This window comes from Mus caroli, unplaced genomic scaffold, assembly GCF_978045245.1.
Source record: "Mus caroli unplaced genomic scaffold, Mus_caroli_1 scaffold_22, whole genome shotgun sequence".
Taxonomy (NCBI): domain Eukaryota; kingdom Metazoa; phylum Chordata; class Mammalia; order Rodentia; family Muridae; genus Mus; species Mus caroli.
Genome location: NW_028227277.1, coordinates 7,957,202 through 7,977,173, shown reverse-complemented (window position 1 = coordinate 7,977,173; position 19,972 = coordinate 7,957,202). Strand labels below are relative to the sequence as shown.

The 19,972-nt window shown below is 38.6% G+C and overlaps 1 protein-coding gene across 1 annotated transcript; it reads left to right on the top strand.

Annotated features, from left to right (window-relative positions):
* Positions 1-16,895, top strand: LOC147000054 (vomeronasal type-2 receptor 116-like). Its single transcript, XM_085834332.1, has 5 exons — positions 1-282; positions 747-1,550; positions 2,364-2,588; positions 14,231-14,354; positions 15,499-16,895. Exons 1-5 carry the CDS (start codon positions 85-87, stop codon positions 16,401-16,403), a joined length of 2,256 nt encoding a protein of 751 aa, XP_085690458.1. The 5' UTR covers positions 1-84; the 3' UTR covers positions 16,404-16,895.
* The last annotated feature ends 3,077 nt before the right edge of the window (positions 16,896-19,972 follow it).

Sequence of the window (19,972 nt, the reverse complement as noted above, 5' to 3'; positions counted from 1 at the left end):
ATTGCAGCAAGTGAATATGAGCTTCTTCTGGTAAAGTTTTTTGCTACTGATGAGATCAACAAGAATCCTTACCTTTTACCCAACATGAGTTTGATGTTCTCTATCATTGGTGGAAACTGTCAGGATTTATTGAGAGATCTGGATCAAGAATATACACAAAGAGATGGAAAAATGAATTTTGTTAATTATTTCTGTTACTTAGATGAATCATGTATGATAGGTCTTACAGGAGCATCATGGAAAACATCCTTAAAACTGGCAATACACTCTTCCATGCCACTGGTAAGAATTTGTGACACTGAATGTGTTAAGAACATTAAATTACATTTACAGCTGCCTACAAGAAAACTTGGACAGAATGCATTTATGAGTGTGCTGCAACACAAACACACACACATACACAAACATTATAAACACACACACACAAACATATATATATATGTGTATGTATGTATGTATGTATGTATGTATGTATGTATGTATGTATGTATATATATAATATGTATGAATTAAATAATCAGTTCATAGATGTACTATACAGACAGGTTAAACTGTGTTCTCGGAATTTCAGACTTGTCAGGAATATTCTAGAATCTAATAGGAATAATACATAATGTGTATAGTACAATCTTACTTTTCTTATCTAGAGTTCTGGAAGGTGAGTAGCATTACTTGTATGTGAGTCCAAACATCCTAATAATCATATTCCTCATTGGAAGTTTCATCCTCTCTTCTACATCCTTTAGGTTTTCTTTGGACCATTTAATCCTAACCTATGCGACCATGACCGGCTGCCCCATGTCCATCAGGTAGCCACCAAGGACACACTTTTATCCCATGGCATGGTCTCCTTGATGTTTCATTTTAGATGGACTTGGATAGGACTGGTCATCTCAGATGATGATCAGGGTATTCAGTTTCTCTTAGATTTAAGAGAAGAGAGCCAAAGGCATGGGATCTGTTTAGCTTTTGTTAATATGATCCCAGAAAACATGCAGATATATATGACCAGGTCTACAATATATGATAAGCAAATTATGACATCTTCAGCAAATGTTGTTATCATTTATGGTGATATGAACTCTACTCTAGAAGTCAGCTTTAGAAGATGGGAAGATTTAGGTGCTCAGAGAATCTGGATCACAACCTCACAATGGGATGTCATCACACATAAAAAAGAATTCACCCTTAATCTCTTCCATGGTTCTATTACTTTTGCACACCACAAAGTGGAGATTCCTAAATTTAGGAATTTTATGCAAACAATGAACACTGCCAAATACCCAGTAGATATTTTTCAAACAATATTGGAGTGGAATTATTTTAATTTTTCAATCTCTAAGAACAGCAGTAAAATGGATCATATTACGTTCAACAACACATTGGAATGGACAGCACTAAACAACTATGATATGGCCATGAGTGATGAAGGTTACAATCTGTACAATGCTGTTTATGCTGCGGCCCACACCTACCATGAATACACTCTTCAACAAGTAGAGTCTCAGAAAAAGGCAGAACACAAAAGACATTTCACTGCTTGTCAGCAGGTAAAGTTTTACATTCCATTATGGTTAGAAATATCAATGTGATCTTTTAAATGGACCCAGACGAACAATTGTACATTTGTCAGAGATTATTCTTTCAACTCTCTAATAAACCTTTTACATGGATGAATAGCATGCACAAATATAATATTTAATAGGAGCTAATACATTTTTATGAATATCAGTGAGTTTTGTAAAAAGGTGTCTCACATTTCACCAAAAGAGTTCAAAATTTAGAATAGGAGCCAAGAGTTTTATCATAAAAGCCTTAAGTGATGACTAGACTGGAATGTTTGGCTAAAAAATAGTTTCTCAGAAATTAACACATGTGCTGTGATTTTTATTTAGCCATTTATATTAACAATTTACAATAACATAAATGACTGACTCCACATTTTACTAAGTTTATGTTTATTTTTTGAGTATTCTGTATGTACATGAAAATTATTTATTTTCACAATTTCCAGATTCAGACTTCCCCTTCAGTCTCTCATATACTGTTTCATTTTTCAAAAAAGTATTTTTGACAAGAATCATCACACAGACACTCACATAAAGAGACAGACACACACTCACACTCATGCCCTGCGTTACTTATTATCTAGTAATCATTTTTTCCTAGCAAATTTTATCATCTATCATTAATTGAAATATATAAATTTTCAGTTATCAATGAGGTATACTGTATTTTTCTACACACGTTTATTTCAATACAGCTCTCTTTTCTGAAAGTCATTAAGAAATTGGGGGATTGTCAATTTTGCATTACCTTTATTGATATGCTTTATTGATATTGTAAGCATGAATCTCTTCTAGGTGTCTTCCTTGATGAAAACCAGGGTGTTTACAAACCCTGTTGGAGAACTGGTGAACATGAAGCATAGAGAAAATCAGTGTACAGAGTATGATATTTTCATCGTTTGGAATTTTCCACAAGGCCTTGGATTAAAAGTGAAAATAGGAAGCTATTTACCTTGTTTTCCAAAGAGTCAACAACTTCATATATCTGGTGATTTGGAATGGGCCATTGGAGGAACATCAGTGGGTATACCGTAATTATTTTCAGGATATGTGGATTTTAAAATATGAGACTTTGTGGTTAAGACCAATTGCTACTTTTGAAAAAGACCATCCTAAGTAATAATAATGAAGTTTTGATAATGCTCAACTTCAAGTATATCTGGACATAGATGGATCAATGCCCTCTGATTCCATGTTCAGTAGTATCCAAATGCCTATTACCTACAATACAGGAATATATATATATATATAATGGATTTATAGTAAAATATATATGTACATATGATTAATGAAAACAATTTAAATATATTATCCATGGGAAATTTTTTTAATTCTGTGTAAACATATTTATAGCCTAATTAAGTATAACATACATTCATTAACATAAATGTTTCTCCAGATTCAAGGTTTTCTCATTTTTATTTATATATATTGTAATGTTTTTTATTTATTTACATTTTAAATGTTTTCTTCCTTCGTGATTTCCCCTCCTCCGTGGAGGATTGTCATATCTGGCATCAGTGTGACGAGAATCCCTTGGTCCTGTGAAGGCTTGATGCCCCAGCACAGGGAAAACTAGAGTGATGAGGCAGGAGTGGGTGGGTGGGGAGCTCCCTCACAGATGCAGGGGAAAGAGAGAAAGGGACAGTGTGTTTAAGGTTTTCTTTTACACTTAGGAGTACTTCATTAATTTTATAGGAGTCATATAAAATATTTTGGTCATAGTCATCAAACTACTCTTTCTTGATTTACCCTACATTCTCCCTCCATATACCACAGTATTCTTTTTTGTAATTTATAAATCATGAGAGAAAAACTTGTGCCACCTAAACATTCTTTTTGGATTGATCAGTTTAGGAAGGACAATTTTTGAATTGACACAACCTGAATGATACAAAAATAATATTACTTGATGTAGTAATTTTTGTGTGACACTCAGTGTGTTGCAGGGTAATATGAATACAAATGGGCTTGATATTGTAAAGTGATACAAGTTATCAGAGGAATATGTATAGCCATTTCTGTTAGTGCTCCATATATCAATCTATGGGTCATTATTCATATGATAAATACATGAAATACACACACTCACATGCATATTATATAATATTTATGCACTGCCTCAGGTTCCCTCCTCCGTGTGTAGTGTGATATGTACTGCTGGATTCAGGAAAATTTATCAGAAAGAAACAGCAGAATGCTGCTTTGATTGTGTTCAGTGCCCAGAAAATGAGGTTTCCAATGAAACAGGTACATTCTTGCATACAGAAGAATATTTGCTGAATTTGAATACCTTCTCTACCCAAAGTAGAAATATGAAATGGCCTAGATGCAAACTGAAGACCTAACATCTCCATGAATGAAAGCACAATCAGTTAAATAGAGCCAACTTCTTTTAGACCAAGCAAATAAAATCCAATATCTTCTTGAAACTAGGCATTTCTCTCACAATATGATGGTTACTGCTTTTATATTGTATAGAAAGTGTTTAGGAGGACAAACCTGTAAAAAATGTTTTAAGGAAACATTTTAGATGTAATAATCTATGCATATGTTTATTTTTCTTTGATTTGTTGCACATAGAAAGTTGACCACCTGATCAGTCCATAATCTTTCCCTCTATCACCCAGCTTACTCTCTGAAAAAGACCAGATGCTCAGGGTAACAGTTGTTGTTTAATGAAATATATTTTAAGAGGTTAGATGGACAAAGTATTAAATATTTACTCTTAAAGATTTAGAACAAGAGTGAAGATTTCAAAAATGCAACAAGAGATGGCTTAGAGCTTAGCTAAGGAAAGAGGGATAAATGTGAACATCCATAAGCTTACTGCCATATAGCATGGAATGTGTATTTGGCAAGATAGAGATTGGAAAACAATGAAAGGGACATGCATAGGTCTATGAGGTGTACAGCTTCAAGAATGAAAATATTCCTAAATGCAATCAGTATTTCAACGAGGAATTGTATGTTCTAGTTCCTATGTGTAGATACAGACCAAGGCACAAGTACAGAGCAAATAAAGTACATGATGCATTTCATCAACTGGAACCAGTACTGATGTCTGCACACTACCCTTGACTGTGAATAGTGGATTTATGTTTGGAGGATTTAAATAATCTGAGATTATGCATATTATTATTCATCATATTTTTGGTTTTGTTCAATAAAATTTTTTTCCGTTCCATTTCATCACAATGCATAGGTCAATACAGAGATATCTTAAGTTAGTGGTTCCTACAGCAAAAAGGAATGGAATAGATGCTGAACAGCAAATTATTTATTGATGTTTCCTAGAAATTACATGAATATAAAATTACTACCTATGTAATTATGATAACTTATAAGGGTTCTTTTTCATTTGTCAGCAGATATGGAACAGTGTGTGAAGTGTCCAGATGATAAGTATGCCAACATAGAGCAAACCTACTCTCTCTCAAGAGCTGTATCATTTCTGGCTTATGAAGATCCATTGGGGATGGCTCTAGGCTGCATGGCAGTGTCCTTCTCAGCAATCACAATTCTAGTCCTCGTCACGTTTGTGAAGTACAATGATACTCCCATTGTGAAGGCCAATAACCGCATTCTCAGCTACATCCTGCTCATCTCTCTAGTCTTCTGCTTTCTCTGCTCACTGCTCTTCATTGGACATCCTGACCAGGTCACCTGCATCTTGCAGCAGACCACATTTGGAATATTGTTCTCTGTTGCTGTTTCTACAGTGTTGGCCAAAACAATAACTGTGGTCATGGCTTTCAAGCTCACTACTCCAGGAAGAAGAATGAGAGGGATGTTGGTAACAGGGGCACCTAAGTTGGTCATTCCCATTTGTACCCTAATCCAACTTGTTCTCTGTGGAATCTGGTTGGTAACATCTCCTCCCTTTATTGACAGAGATATACAATCTGAACATGGGAAGATGGTCATTCTTTGCAATAAAGGCTCAGTCATTCCTTCCACGTTGTCCTGGGATACTTGGGCTCCTTGGCTCTGGTGAGCTTCACTTTGGCTTTCTTGGCTAGGAATCTTCCTGATACATTCAATGAAGCCAAGTTCCTAACTTTCAGCATGCTGGTGTTCTGCAGTGTCTGGATCACCTTCCTCCCTGTCTACCACAGCACCAGGGGGAGGGTCATGGTGGTTGTGGAGGTTTTCTCAATCTTGGCTTCTAGTGCAGGGTTGCTAATATGTATCTTTGTCCCAAAGTGTTATGCTATTTTAATTAGACCAGATTCAAACTTTATAAAGAACCACAAAGGTAAATTGCTTCATTGAAACTTTCATGGTATGAAAATGTTAGATGATATTCAACTTATCTTACTCTTCATCTTAACAAAACTAGTACTTCATCATATAAAAAAATTTAGTTATATACCGATGTGTACTTACAAACAGGACAGCAAACATGAATATGCTGAGAACTGGGAATCTCAATTGAGGAATGGGTACCATCATTTTGACCTATGGTTGTGTGTTTAAGCCATGTACTTAATTAATGATTAATATAAGGTTACCCTGCTTTCTGTGAACAGCACCAGGTCTAGGCACACTGTCCTTGAGTTATAAGAAAGGGTACTGCATACAACATGAACATGAAGCCAGTAATTAACATTTTTCCACCTGTTTTCATGGAGTTCTTGCATCCAATTTCATGCTTTGACTTCATTCAATGTACTATGAAAAGGTAGATAAATAAGTAAATACTTTTCTCACATGTTTATTTTGGTCATGGCATTTTTTTTTCCAGCAACAAAATCTAACAAATTGCCTAAATGATGAACTGCCTCTGTTGGGATTTGGAAGATCATAGATTCCTGATGTGATAAAAGACACAGATTTGAAAAGAGACACAAGAGTGAATGTTAGCCGAGTGTGAAGCACTGTGACACTATGCAAATGACAGTGCAGAAGCACTGAACTTTGGAATATGTTTAAAATGTACTGGGTAGATGTTAAGAACATCAGATAACAAATAAAGAAATGTACATTTTGTTAAAAGGATGATGAGGTTCTGATTGTGCCTGCGATATAAGCCTCTGATTTTATGTGAAATGACACAATTTTACTATGAATTGACTGTAGTTCATTAAGTGTGTAAATCACTAATGGAAATGTCCCACAGTAGACCTTCACCACATTTTGATCAGTATATTCGATAAACATATAAGAAACTCTATATCAAGTGTTTCAGCATCAATTTTATCATAATAGGAGTAATAAGTTATTTAAGTTTAATATTGCACACACAAACATGCACATATAAACACATACACATTATTACTTCTTTATATCAGGTGTTGATGGTCAGTGTCATTGTTCTCTCAAAGTACTCTTTGCTGCTGCAGGGCGGGGTAGGAAGAGAGTGACAGGGAAAGCTGGGCAGCAGCAACTGAGGGGCCCGGTGAGAGTGACCATAGTAGCAGGGCCATAGCAACTGAGGAGACAGAATACAGAAAACATTAACAAAAAATATTTTTAGTAGTTGCCTTTGTGTGTTTATGTGGAGCAGGTACACAAGTGCTTGTATGTGTATACAATGGATCTGCAAGAAAGAGGCATCCAGTGACCCTGGAGTTAGACACACAGACAGCTGTGGAAAAGCTGACATGGGTAGAGGAGCAGAACTCAGATATTCAGCATGGAGAAGAAATTTTCTGCACAGTTGACACATAATTCCCAGCCACTTAAATATCTTAACCAATACTTACATTCCAAGACTGCATCTTTATAGAGAAAAGGAAATAAAACCCTGGAAGCACAACATCACTCTCTGCAAATATTCCATGATTCGGTGCAATTGCAACATCTTTTAGTGTTTTACATTCCAGATTTTATTCCACACCACATACAACATCCAAACGCTCCACATCCCATACCTCCTCTGACCTCGCTGTCTCCACAAAGATGTCCCCACCCCTCACCTCCAACCCACCTGACCTTTAAACTCCCTGGGGCCTCCATTCTCTTGAGAGTTAGAATCCTCTCAGGTTGAATACAGATGCAGCAGTCCTCTACTGTATGTTTGTTGGGGGCCTCATATCAGCTGGTGTTTGCTGACTGTTTGGTGGTTCAATGTTTCAGACATCTAGGGGTCCAGATTAATTGAGACTGCTGGTCCTCCTAATGGGCTACCCTCCCCTTCAGCTTCTTTCAGACTTCCCTAATTCAACAACATGGGTCATATGCTTCATTCTATTGGTTGGGTGCAAATATCTGCATCTGACTCTTTCAGCTGCTTCCTGGGTCTTTTGGAACATTTCTTACACTTGTTACAGTGGTGATTATACCTAATGGATAGGGTAAGATGGCTGAACACATACATTCTGTTTGACCATTCTTGCTTGCTTGTTGTTCGTTCTTCTTGACATGGTAATTTACCAATATCATCTTCACTAAAGTGCAGTTCTCACAGAGATGGCAATTTTAAAGAAAAAGTAGATGACCGATCCTAAAGCCAATACAATCAGGATGTAGTGTTTTCTAATAAAACATGTGGAGTGGGTGGATGTGTGGCAGGGCACCTTCATGAAGGCAGGTGAGCGGGTGGAATGGGAGTGTTCAGAGGGGAAATCTAGAAGGGGGATATCATTTGAAATCAAAATAAATAAGAAAAAAACAAAGAAAAATAAGAACAGACTTTCTACATTCAGCGATAGGGTTTCTGTTACTTATTAAAAAGTCTCAAGAGTTCAGTGTCCCTACTCTCAGATGAGGATGCAACTGAGTACATATTATTTCTAATTTTGCAGTTTTCAAAGATTAATATTATAATATTACAACATTAATCTCTCACACTTATATTCCCTCTGCACATATATAAAACAAACAACTCCCCAATTACAAGGGTCTTTTATTTTCAGGTTTCTTTTTTTTTTTTTTTTTCTTCTACATTTAAGTTTTTTTTTTTTTTTTTTTTTTTTTTTTGTTGTTTTGTTTTTAGAGCTTTTGGAGGGGTTTGGGGTCTTAGGAATTTTTTTTTTTTTTTTTTTTAGGATTTTCTTTTTCTAGTGTTCTAGAGTTTTGTTTTGTTTGTTTTTTTTTTTTTAAAGAATTTAAGGTTTCTTTTAGAATTTTAGGTTTGTTTTTTTTTTTTTTTTTTTTTTTTTATGGTTTAGAGATTTTAGTTTTTTAAGCTCCGCTCCCGTCCTTGTCCAAGGTCTCAGATCTGCCCGTGGTGTCACATCCTGCGTAGTTCGGCGAACGTGCAGGCAGGTGTCTCTGACCCAGTGACAGGGTCTGGTTTTCAATCCCTTGTGTCCTGGGAGGTTAGGCAGGTGCTTTTACCCATGTGGGAACTATAGCTCCCAGCATGCCTGAGCCCCGACTTCCTGTGCCAGACAGGAAGTGCATCCCGGTTTCTTTTGGGAGATGTAGTTTGTGTGTGGACTACAGGCGATCACCAGCTCCATCCCGTGGATATTAAGTGCAACTGCAGGACGGACAGGAAGTGAGCTCCGTGTGCTCATGAGAGAAGTAGTTTGTGTGTGGCCTAGGTCTGCTCTCCAGGCAAAAGGTCTGGCCAGGCTGGCTGTGTCCCCGGGAGGGCAGCTGATCAGATCTGCTCCCCCTGCTCCTGTTATACCTGTAGAAGTGCAGGGACAGAGGTGCTCTCTGCCTCTCTGTCTCTGTCTCTAAGTCTCTCTCTCCTCCTCCCTTTCACCTGGGGCTGCCAGCAATGTCTCTAGCTGCATATGTATCAGAAGATGGCCTAGTCGGCCATCATTGGAAGAGAGGCCCATTGGTCTTGTAAACTTTATATGCCCCAGTACAGGGGAATGCCAGGGCCAAGAAGTGGGAGGTGGGTGGGGATTGGGGGGAGGGCATGGGGGACTTTTGGGATAGCATTGGAAATGTAAATGAAGAAAATTCCTAATTAAAAGAAAAGAAATGTGTGTGGATTCTTGGGGATAATTTGTTTTTATTTTTATCTGTAATTTCTAAATGGTTGATGATGGGAGGATATTGGGGGAGATGTTTTTCCTTGCATATTCTCAAAATTATTCACTAGAAGAAAATACAAACTAACCACAGTGTAATTTTTATACTGCTTAAAAGATTTTGCAGGGATAAGTAAACAGTGCAAGAAAAAAATAAAGTTGGGGCTGTGCTCCATCCACCAAATGTCAAATGTGTGTATGTGGTATGTGTATATATATATATATATATAATTGTTTGAGCTTCTTAAAGTTTGCTTCTTCCACCATGTGTGTAAATGTGTCCTGCCTGCTTTATATGCCACCAAACCCACATCCCCTTCTTGGATCACTGAACCCACTGTCGCAGCTAGTCTTGGACAGACAGACAGCAGACAGACAGATGTCTATTGGGTATGGTTTGTGCATGTATGAGACCTCAAAACCCACCTCCTCCAGTGACACCCTTCTTCCAACAAGGAAAGGCTTATTCCAACAGGGCTACACCTCCTAATACTGCCTATCTACATGCAATCATATATTCATAGATGAGAGATAAACAGAGAAACAATGGGAGAAAGAGGGGGATAGATAGATAATAGAGAAATAGCTGCATACATAACTACATAAATACATTCATTCATTCATTCATACATACTCATATACATAGATGATGGATAGACAGACAGGTAGATGTGATGATAATCTAAACACTAAAGGCATGATGTCATTTAGTTCACACACACACACGCACACACACTAAGCATAGTTTACTATCCCCAATTAAGACATAATGATTGGACATTCAAACTGCCAAGTCTTCTATAAATATACCCACAAAACACAAAATGTTCATTTGATGTGTATAGATTTGATTAATGACTAGGCTTTCCTTTGTTTCTGGCTATTTTTAGGGATTGCAACGTAAAAACAATTTCGCATACTTGTTCATTGCTTCAGATATTATTTTATAATAACTGGTACTTAGTTCAGTAGACAGAAATGCTATAGAAGGTATTTATTTTATTGGAGGTATTCAGTCATATACCATCAGCTACATCAGTTGTGTAATTCTGATGTCTCTTTGAGTGAAGTGGAAGATTTGCTTGGCCAGAAGGTACAACCAGAGGCATATTGAACAAAGATGCTAATGTAGACACCCCACACTTAATGAGAAAGGACTTTCTGAAGTACCCTTGGCCAGAGGTGGAGTTTTAAGATCCCATTAGTCAGGGTATGTGGGCACTATTGACAGCCTCATATTCAGATGAAGAATGTCCCCAACAATAATCAGAGAAGTATGACTGACTAGTAGTCTCCTAGATGAGAGGACAAGGGACAAGGAAAAGAAATAAGATGTGATGGCCCCTTTGGGAAAAATTGGAGATCTAAAAGCTGTTTGTAGAGGAAAGAATCATGTTGGTTGGGTAGAGTTTAAATTTGCATACACTTTCCTTGATATAAGATCAAAGTTCCAGCCTACCTCAAGTAGTGCAGCACATTCCAGCTTGCAGCTTGCAGCTCCTCATCAGAGACTAGAGCATCTGTCCTCTGTAGTAAATGTTGTGCTGGGTGGTCAGGCAGCAGTCTGAGCATTTATCAGAAAATCTGATTGACACTCCCACACCAATTCTCCTTCTTAAGAATATGTTCATCTGCTAGGTCTAGGTATGCAATGTGGGGAACATATCTTTGTAGTTTCTGCCTTTAGGCAACGAGCTTCTGTTCTGGGCAGTACTTGCTAAGTTTAGGCTCTGAAACTTTAAGTCTGGGTGGTCTGGAGGTCCCTTCTGGTAGATTGAACTGTTACAGGTCCTAAAGATAGGGTGGGGAATGTCTGAGTACCCTAAATCAGAGGAGGACAATGCAACCTCCTCCTTGGTCAGACGGAATATTTGAAGACAGTTTGGGAAAAATGAAATCTGAGGTTCTCTTGTCAATCAGAGGCAGTAGATTAGAATCCCTTTGATCCCAACAGAAGGAGCTGCGACCCAATTAAATAGATTTAGTAAGTCTACTCCCACAGGGCAATATTTTGAACATCTGAGAACCCTTTGGATATTAGTGGTCTGTATCTCTCTATTGGAAACGACAAGTCAGAATTTCTATTGTTAAGAAGAGAAATAGCTTGGGTATAATTAATGAGAGGGAGTAGTCTAAAATCCAATTCTGTAAAAGAGCATACTCAGATTTCCTTAGGTAGCTGGAGACATATCCAATATCCCTGTTTGCAGAAGAGGAATGGTTTCTGACCCTCTGGACACAGGTGATAGATCTAAGATGCTCTGAAGGAGAAGAATGAGAGAGGATCTCCCAAGGATTGTATGGAAGAGGCTGAGACTTCTTACTATTATGTATACAGCCCTACTGAGTAGAAGGTGAATGTTGATTGATACTGTGAGAATTATAGGATGTTCCAGCCACTTGCAACATCAGCAACTCCAAACTTGCAATCACAATGAAAAATACGCATCATCTGAATGTCCATGGTAGGTAAGTCAGCAGTCTTAGAAGTATTCTAAGAGGGTGCAATGCAGTAGTCTCAGGATTAGTATCCTCTTCAAATATATGTCCATCCACATAGTCCTATGCATGGAGGACAGGTCATCTCTGTCTAAGGGAAGACAACAAAGACAGGAATCTGATTTACCCTTGCTTTGATATTCTTCTGTTTGGGATTTCAGTCCAGAGTGCTCTGAGATCTCTTAGTTCAAAACAGTGCTTCCCAGGTCATGAAAATTAGAAGGGGTAGATAGGAGATATGCTGGGAAGATGGGGAATATGTGGGGTTTCCCTGATTACACAGGCCATGTCTGGAGCACTTTCTGTTGTGAATGTCTAAATCTTCCTATGTAAGATGGGGGAGGAGCTTGGACAGCTTTGCATAGCATTAGCACTGTTGTGCCCTTCATCAAAGAGGTAATGTGGCAAACTTCATGGGATCATAAGCAGGCTTTCTGAGAAACTCTGTGCAAAGGTGAAATTCTATATCAACTTGTCAGAGGGGTAAAATCTCTGGCTATTTTCAATAAACTAAGAAGGACCATTTCACGTTGGAGAATATATAAATACCTTGTAGAGCATAGGAAGTTCCAGATCATCTTCCAATGCTTTTTCAGTATTTAGAATATCCATACATTTTGTGTGCCATGTGGACAGCAGACAGCAATTGTTCTAGTATTCCAACAGGTTGGATGGTTACCTTTGGTCTGTGAAGCCTTAAGTCAGATGAGATAAGTCTAAGAACCCATTATCCAGTGGAGAAATGTCTCAGAATATTTGTAGCAGGAAGAAGTTTGGAAGTAATCCTAGACAGTTGGGATGTAGCAGGCACACAAGGTCAATAGAACAAGATCTATGGACACATTACAAAGAGGGTAGGCATGAGTTCCCCTTGGGCAAAAGGAAATATATCAGGCCAATATACGCATTAGAAGGCTTTGTTGCCCACTAGTCAAAAGGGAAAGAGAAAATATTTATGAGTAGATGTAGAGTGTCTGGGACTTCCATAGACAGAGGTACAGGTGCTGAAGCCCTGGTATGACTGGATGATATTTACAGATCTCTTGGACAGAGGGTGTGAATTTGAGGACCTCTGGAAGAAAAGGAGTCATTTTAATGTCTCTTTCAGATGAGGTATTTGATGTGAGCCACAGTTAAGTGAAAAGTTTGTGCCCTCCTTCATCAGGAAGTGAATGGTTTGGAATAATTCTTGGTCAGAGAGGGTAGTTACTGATGACTTTTTAGCTGGAAATGGAGTTTGGGGCCTGGGGCAGGTAGAGATGTTCTCAGGCCCTGTCAGTCTTACAAGATAGTTATTGGACCCTCTTATATACGGAGATTGTATTTGATATGTGATGGACAGAAAATGGTAGTCTAAACATTGATGTTTAGGACTATACGATTAAAGCCGTCTTAGTGTCTGTTTAAAGTCCCAAATCTCTTTATGGATAAAGGAGTGACCTAGCCTACCTTGAGCAGGGCAGGTGAGACTGCATCACAGCTTAGAAGATTCCCATCTTCAGTTACACCCTGGTAATCCTGGTAGCAATACAAGCATTATTAATGAGTCATGAGTGTCAGTCTCTAAGCACTCGATGCTTATCATCAGTTATAGGGGTGTATGAATGTAGGATGGTATGAAGGACAGATGACCTAAATTTCAGGCTCTTTAAACACAGAGCAAAACTAAGTGAAATTCCTTGGGCCACATGTACATTTTCCTAGAGGCCATGGTTAGAGGGAAATGATCTAAAGCTCACAATTGGAGGGCCTTTTTTGAAGCCCATATGTAGGTGGAGGATGCTCATTAATTTTATGGGAGTCTTATATAAAATATTTTGTTCATAGTCATCAAACTACTCTCTCTTGATTTACCCTACATTCTCCCTCCATATATCACAGTATTCTTTTTTGTAATTTATAAATCATGAGAGAAAAACTTGTGCCACCTAAACATTCTTTTTGGATTGATCAGTTTAGGAAGGTACACTTTTGAATTGCTACAACCTGAATGATGCAAAAATAATATTAAATGATGTAGTAAATTTTGTGTGACAATCAGTGTGTTGGAGGTAACATGATTAAAATGTGCCTGATATTGTAAAGTGATACAAGTTATCAGAGGAATATGTATAGCCATTTCTGTTAGTGCTCCATATATCAATCTATGGGTCATTATTCATATGATAAATACATGAAATACACACACTCATATGCATATTATATAACATTTATGCACTGCCTCAGGTTCCCTCCTCCGTGTGTAGTGTGACATGTACTGCTGGATTCAGGAAAATTTTTCAGAAAGAAACATCAGACTGCTGCTTTGATTGTGTTCAGTGCCCAGAAAATGAGGTTTCCAATGAAACAGGTACATTCTTGCATACAGAAGAATATTTGATAAATTTGAATACCTTCTCTATCCAAACTAGAAATATGAAATGGCCTAGATGCGAACTAAAGACCTAACATCTCCATGACTGAAAACATAATCAGTTAAATAGTGCCAACCTCTTTTGGAACCAGCAAAAAACTTCCAATATCTTCTTAAAACAAGGCCTTTCTCTCAAATTATGATGGTTACTGTTTTCATATTATATAGAAAGTATTTAGGAGGACATACCTGTATAACAATGTTTTAAAGAAACCTTTTAGATGTAATAATCTATGCATATGTTTATTTTTCTTTGATTTGTTGCACATAGAAAGTTGACCACCTGATCAGTCCAAAATCTTTCCCTCTATCACCCAGCTTACTCTCTGAAAAAGACCAGATGCTCAGGGTAACAGTTGTTGTTTAATGAAATATATTTTAAGAGGTTAGATGGTCAGAGGATTAAGTATTTCCTCTTAAAGAATTAGAACAAGAGTGAAGATTTCAAAATGCAGCAAGAGATGGCTTAGAGCTTAGCTAAGGAAAGAGGGATAAATGTGAACATCCATAAGCTTCATGCTTTATAGCATGGAATGTGTATTTGGCAAGATAGAGATTGGAAAACAATGAAAGGGACATGCATAGGTCTATGAGGCCTACAGTTTCAAGAATGAAAAAATTCCTTTATGTAAACAGTATGTGAATGAGAAATTGTATCTTCTGGTTCCTATGTGGAGATACAGACAGAGGCACAAACCACAGAGCAAACAAAGTACGTGATGCATTTCATCAACTGACACCAGTACCGATGTCTGCACACTACCCTTGTCTGTGAATAGTGAATTTATTTTTACAAGAATTAAATAATCTGAGATTATGCATATAATTATTCATCATATTTTTGTTTTTGTTCAATAAGAATATTTTTCTGTTCCACTTACCATGATGTTTTTTTTTTTTCAATCACAATGCATAAGTCAATACTGGGCAATTTTAAGTAAGTGGTTCTACAGCAAAAAGGAAGGGAATAGATCATCAACACTAAATTATTTATTAATATTTGCTATGAAAAACACAAATATAAAATTATTACCTATGCAACTATGATATCGTATAAGGGTTTATGTCCATTTACCAGCAGATATGGAACAGTGTGTGAGGTGTCCAGATGATAAGTATGCCAACATAGAGCAAACCTACTGTCTCTCAAGAACTATATCATTTCTGACTTATGAAGATCCACTGGGGACGACCCTAGGCTGCATGGCAGTGTCTTTCTCGGTATTCACAATTCTAGTCCTCGTCACATTTGTGAAGTACAAGGATACTCCCATTGTGAAGGCCAATAACCGCATTCTCAGCTATATCCTGCTCATCTCTCTAGTCTTCTGCTTTCTCTGTTCCCTGCTCTTCATTGGACATCCCGACCAGGTCACCTGCATCCTGCAGCAAACCACATTTGGAATATTTTTCACTGTGGCTGTTTCTGCAGTGTTGGCCAAAACAGTAACTGTGGTCATGGCTTTCAAGCTCACTACTCCAGGAAGAAGAATGAGAGGGATGTTGGTAACAGGGGCTCCTAAGTTGGTCATTCCCATTTGTACCCTAATCCAACTTGTTCTCTGTGGAATCTGGTTGGTAACATCTCCTCCCTTTATTGACAGAGATATACAATCTGAACATGGGAAGATTGTCATTCTTTGCAATAAAGGCTCTGTCATTGCCTTCCACGTTGTCCTGGGATACTTGGGCTCCTTGGCTCTGGGGAGCTTCACTTTGGCTTTCTTGGCTAGGAACCTTCCTGACACATTCAATGAAGCCAAGTTCCTAACTTTCAGCATGCTGGTGTTCTGCAGTGTCTGGATCACCTTCCTCCCTGTCTACCACAGCACCAGCGGGAGGGTCATGGTGGTTGTGGAGGTTTTCTCAATCTTGGCTTCTAGTGCAGGGTTGCTAATGTGTATCTTTGTCCCAAAGTGTTATGTTATTTTAATTAAACCAGATTCAAATTTTATACATAAGTACAAAGATAAATTTCATTATTGAAATATTCATACTATGAAAATGTTAAATGATACTCAACATATTTTTTCTTTGTTTTAACAAAAGTAGTACTTAATCTTATAAAATTTTAAATAATATTCAAATTTGAACTTAGAAACAGGACAGAACTGTCTTTTGTAATACCAATTACCAAACTTTGGTGAAAAATGGTGTCATCCATAAGGACACAATTCTGAAGATATTGAGAACCAGGAATCTCAACTGAGGAAATGCTACAATCATCCTGACCTGTGGTTTTGTATGTAAACCATGAACTTAATTAACGATTAATATTAGGTGACCATACTGACTGTGAACACTACCATCTGTAGGCGAGTTGTTCTTGGAGTTATAAGAAAAAGGTCTGAAGACAACATGGACGTAAAGCCAGTCATCGCCATTATCCGTCATGCTTTCATGGAGTGCCTGCATCCAATTTCATGCCTTGGCTTCATTCAATATATTGTGACCAAGGTACATAAGTAAATAAACACTTTGCTCACAAGCTTCTTTTGATCACTGTGTGTGTGTGTTTTTACAACAACGGAATATAAAATATCAACAAAAAAGTTAAATTGTTTCTGTTGAGATTTAAAATATCATCGATTACTGATGCAATGAAAGGCACTTATTTGAAAAGAGAAACAAGGGTGAATATTAGCAGTGTCAAGTACACTGACAGTATTGCCTATGACAGGACAGAAGCGCTGTACTTTGGAATAACTTTAAAATGTACTAGGCATTTGTTAAGAATGTCAGATAACATTACAAAGAAAGAAGTATTTTATTAAAGGGACAATGCATATCAGATTGTGCCTACAATATAAGGTTCTTTATATTTATGTGAAAAGACACAATGAGGAGCAATGTAGGGACCTGGGAAGGAAAGTGGACAGGGTAGGGGGAATTGGGGGGAGAGGGGAACTTCGTCTGGGATTGGCTGAGGGAAAAGGACTGAAGCCCTGAGGGCCAGCAGAAAGAATGTAAACAAGCAACCTCAGGAGAGAGGAGGTTTGGGGAAACCTAGGGCATTCAGTAGGGAGAGGGACTTTTGAACCCACCTCCAGCAGGAAGCTCAAGTAAGTGATGGGGTTGCCACCCCACAGTCACAATTCTGACGCATATTGTTCCTGTCTTAAAGAAGAATAGGGATAGAAATGGAGATGACCCTGAGGAAAGGAAGGTCCAGTGGCAGGCCAAAGTGGGGTCCATCTCAGTGGGAGGGTCCAAGGCCTGACACTATTACTGAGGTTATAGAACACTCACAAAAAGGGGCCTATCATGACTGCCCTCCACAAGACCCAGCAACAGCTGAAAAGGTCAGGTGCAGATATTTGCACCCAACCAATGGACAGAAACAGCTGACACCTGTTGTTGAATGAGGGAAGCTGAATGAAGCTGCTGAGAAGGGCCATCCTGTATGAGGACCAACAGTCTCAGGTAATCTGGACCCCGAGATCTCTCTAACACTAGGCCACCCCAGGCAGTTCACACCCACTGATATGAGGCACCCAACACACATCCAGTAGAAGACTTCCAGGTCTGTGTTCATTCAGAGATAATGCACCTAATCCTCAAGGGACTGGAGGATCAAGGGCATATAGAGGTCAGGTGAAGTGGGTGTGGAGATATCCACATGGAGAAGGCATGGAATATGGAGCAGTCAGAAGGTGGATGGGGCTGTGGTGAATGGAATATGTAATGTAAAATATAAATGAAAAATAAAATTAAATTTAAAAAGAAATGTAAAGAAATAAATAATATACCCAATGATAAATAAATAAACAAAGGAAGAAAGGAGAGAGAGGGAGAAGGAAAGGGAGAGGGGGAGGGGCAGGCAGAGGAGAGAGAGAGAGAGAGAGAGAGAGAGAGAGAGAGAGAGAGAGAGAGAGAGAGAGAGAGAGAGAGAGAAGACATCCTGAGTTTTGCAATAAAATGGATGGAACTAGAAAATATTATCCAGAGTGAGGTAACTCAGACCCAAAAGGACATGCATGGCATGTACTCAGTAATAAGTTGATGTTAGCCAAAAAAGTACACAGCACCCATGATACAGTCCATAAAACTCAAAAAGTTTAACAAGATGGAGGTCCTAAGTTAGAATGCCTCCATCCAACTTGGCAAGAAGAAGAAAGAAATCACATGGGATGGAGGCAGGGATGGAAGGAACTGGTTGGGAAATGAGATAGGGAGATAGAGAGGAGAACATGATAAGGTATTGGGTGGAGGGAAAAGATTGAAGCCTTGAGGGCCAGCAGAAAGAATGGAAACAGGCAACCTTGAGAGGTAGGAGGGTGGGAGACCCTGCAAATGGTACCCGAGAACAGGGAGATGTGAGAATCTCATGACTCAAAGGGAGTGACAAAGAAATCCTGTGCAGTAGGTAGAGGGACCTAGTAGAGCCCACTTCCAGGAGAAAGATAGGGCATCAAGTGTTCGATGGGGTTACCATTCTACAGTCAAAACTCTAACCCATAATTGTTCCTGTCAAAAAGAACTGCAGTGAAAAAAAATGGAGAGGAGGCGGAGGAAAACGAGGTGCCACCACAGTCTCAAAGTGGTTTCCATCTCAAGTGGAGACCCAAAGCCTGACACTATTACAGAGGCCATGGTGTTCTCCCATCACTGCCCTCCTAAAGACCCAACATGCAGCTGAAAGAGGTAGATGCAGATATTTACACCCAACCAATGGAAAGAAGCTACTGACCATGTTGGTTGAATTATGGAAAAACTGGAGGAAGCTGAGCAGGGGGGCAACCCTGTATGAGTACCAGCAAGTAGTCTCAATTAACCTGGACCCTGAGATCTTTTAGACATTGGACCACAAACCATGCAGCATACATCAGCTGATATGAGACTACCAACACATATACAGCAGAGGAGTGTGGGGTTTGTGTTCATTTAGAGAACATGTACCAAAACCCTCCAGAGACTTGAGGCCCAGAGAACGAGGAGGACTAGTGGGGTCCAGTGTGGGGAGAAAACCTCAGAGATAGGGGGAGGACATATGGGATATGAACAGTGATGGGGTAGACCACCAGGGTGATAACGACTGTAGTATAAGAAAGATTATATAAAAATATTGAAAATATGTATAAATTGCCTGATATGATAACTAGATATAGAACTCCAGTCCTCAACCAAAAGAAAATACAGCCATTTTCATTGATTTCTTTGCTTGTTCCTTCATTTATTTATTCATTGACAAATTCACTTTATATCTCTTGTGTAGTGGCAGTTCCTTTTCTCCACCTACTCTCCCTTCAATCAGCCCCACCCCTCATTTACCCACGTCTTCTCCTCTGAGAAAAGGGATTCCTGTTTTGAGTATGAACTTACCCTGGCCCATTAAGTAACTGCAGTAATAGAATCATTCTCTTCACCATCTTCAAGTGAGTCTGGACAACACAGTCCTGTCAGGGTGAGCAGGATCCAGAGACAGGCATCAGAGACAGGGACAATGCCCAAACCAGTTGTTGTGTGACACACAAAGACAATGCTGTACATGGTTTAAACGTGTTTGGAGGCCTATATCAAGCCCATGTTAGCATTTTGGTGGTTTGTTGTTGAAT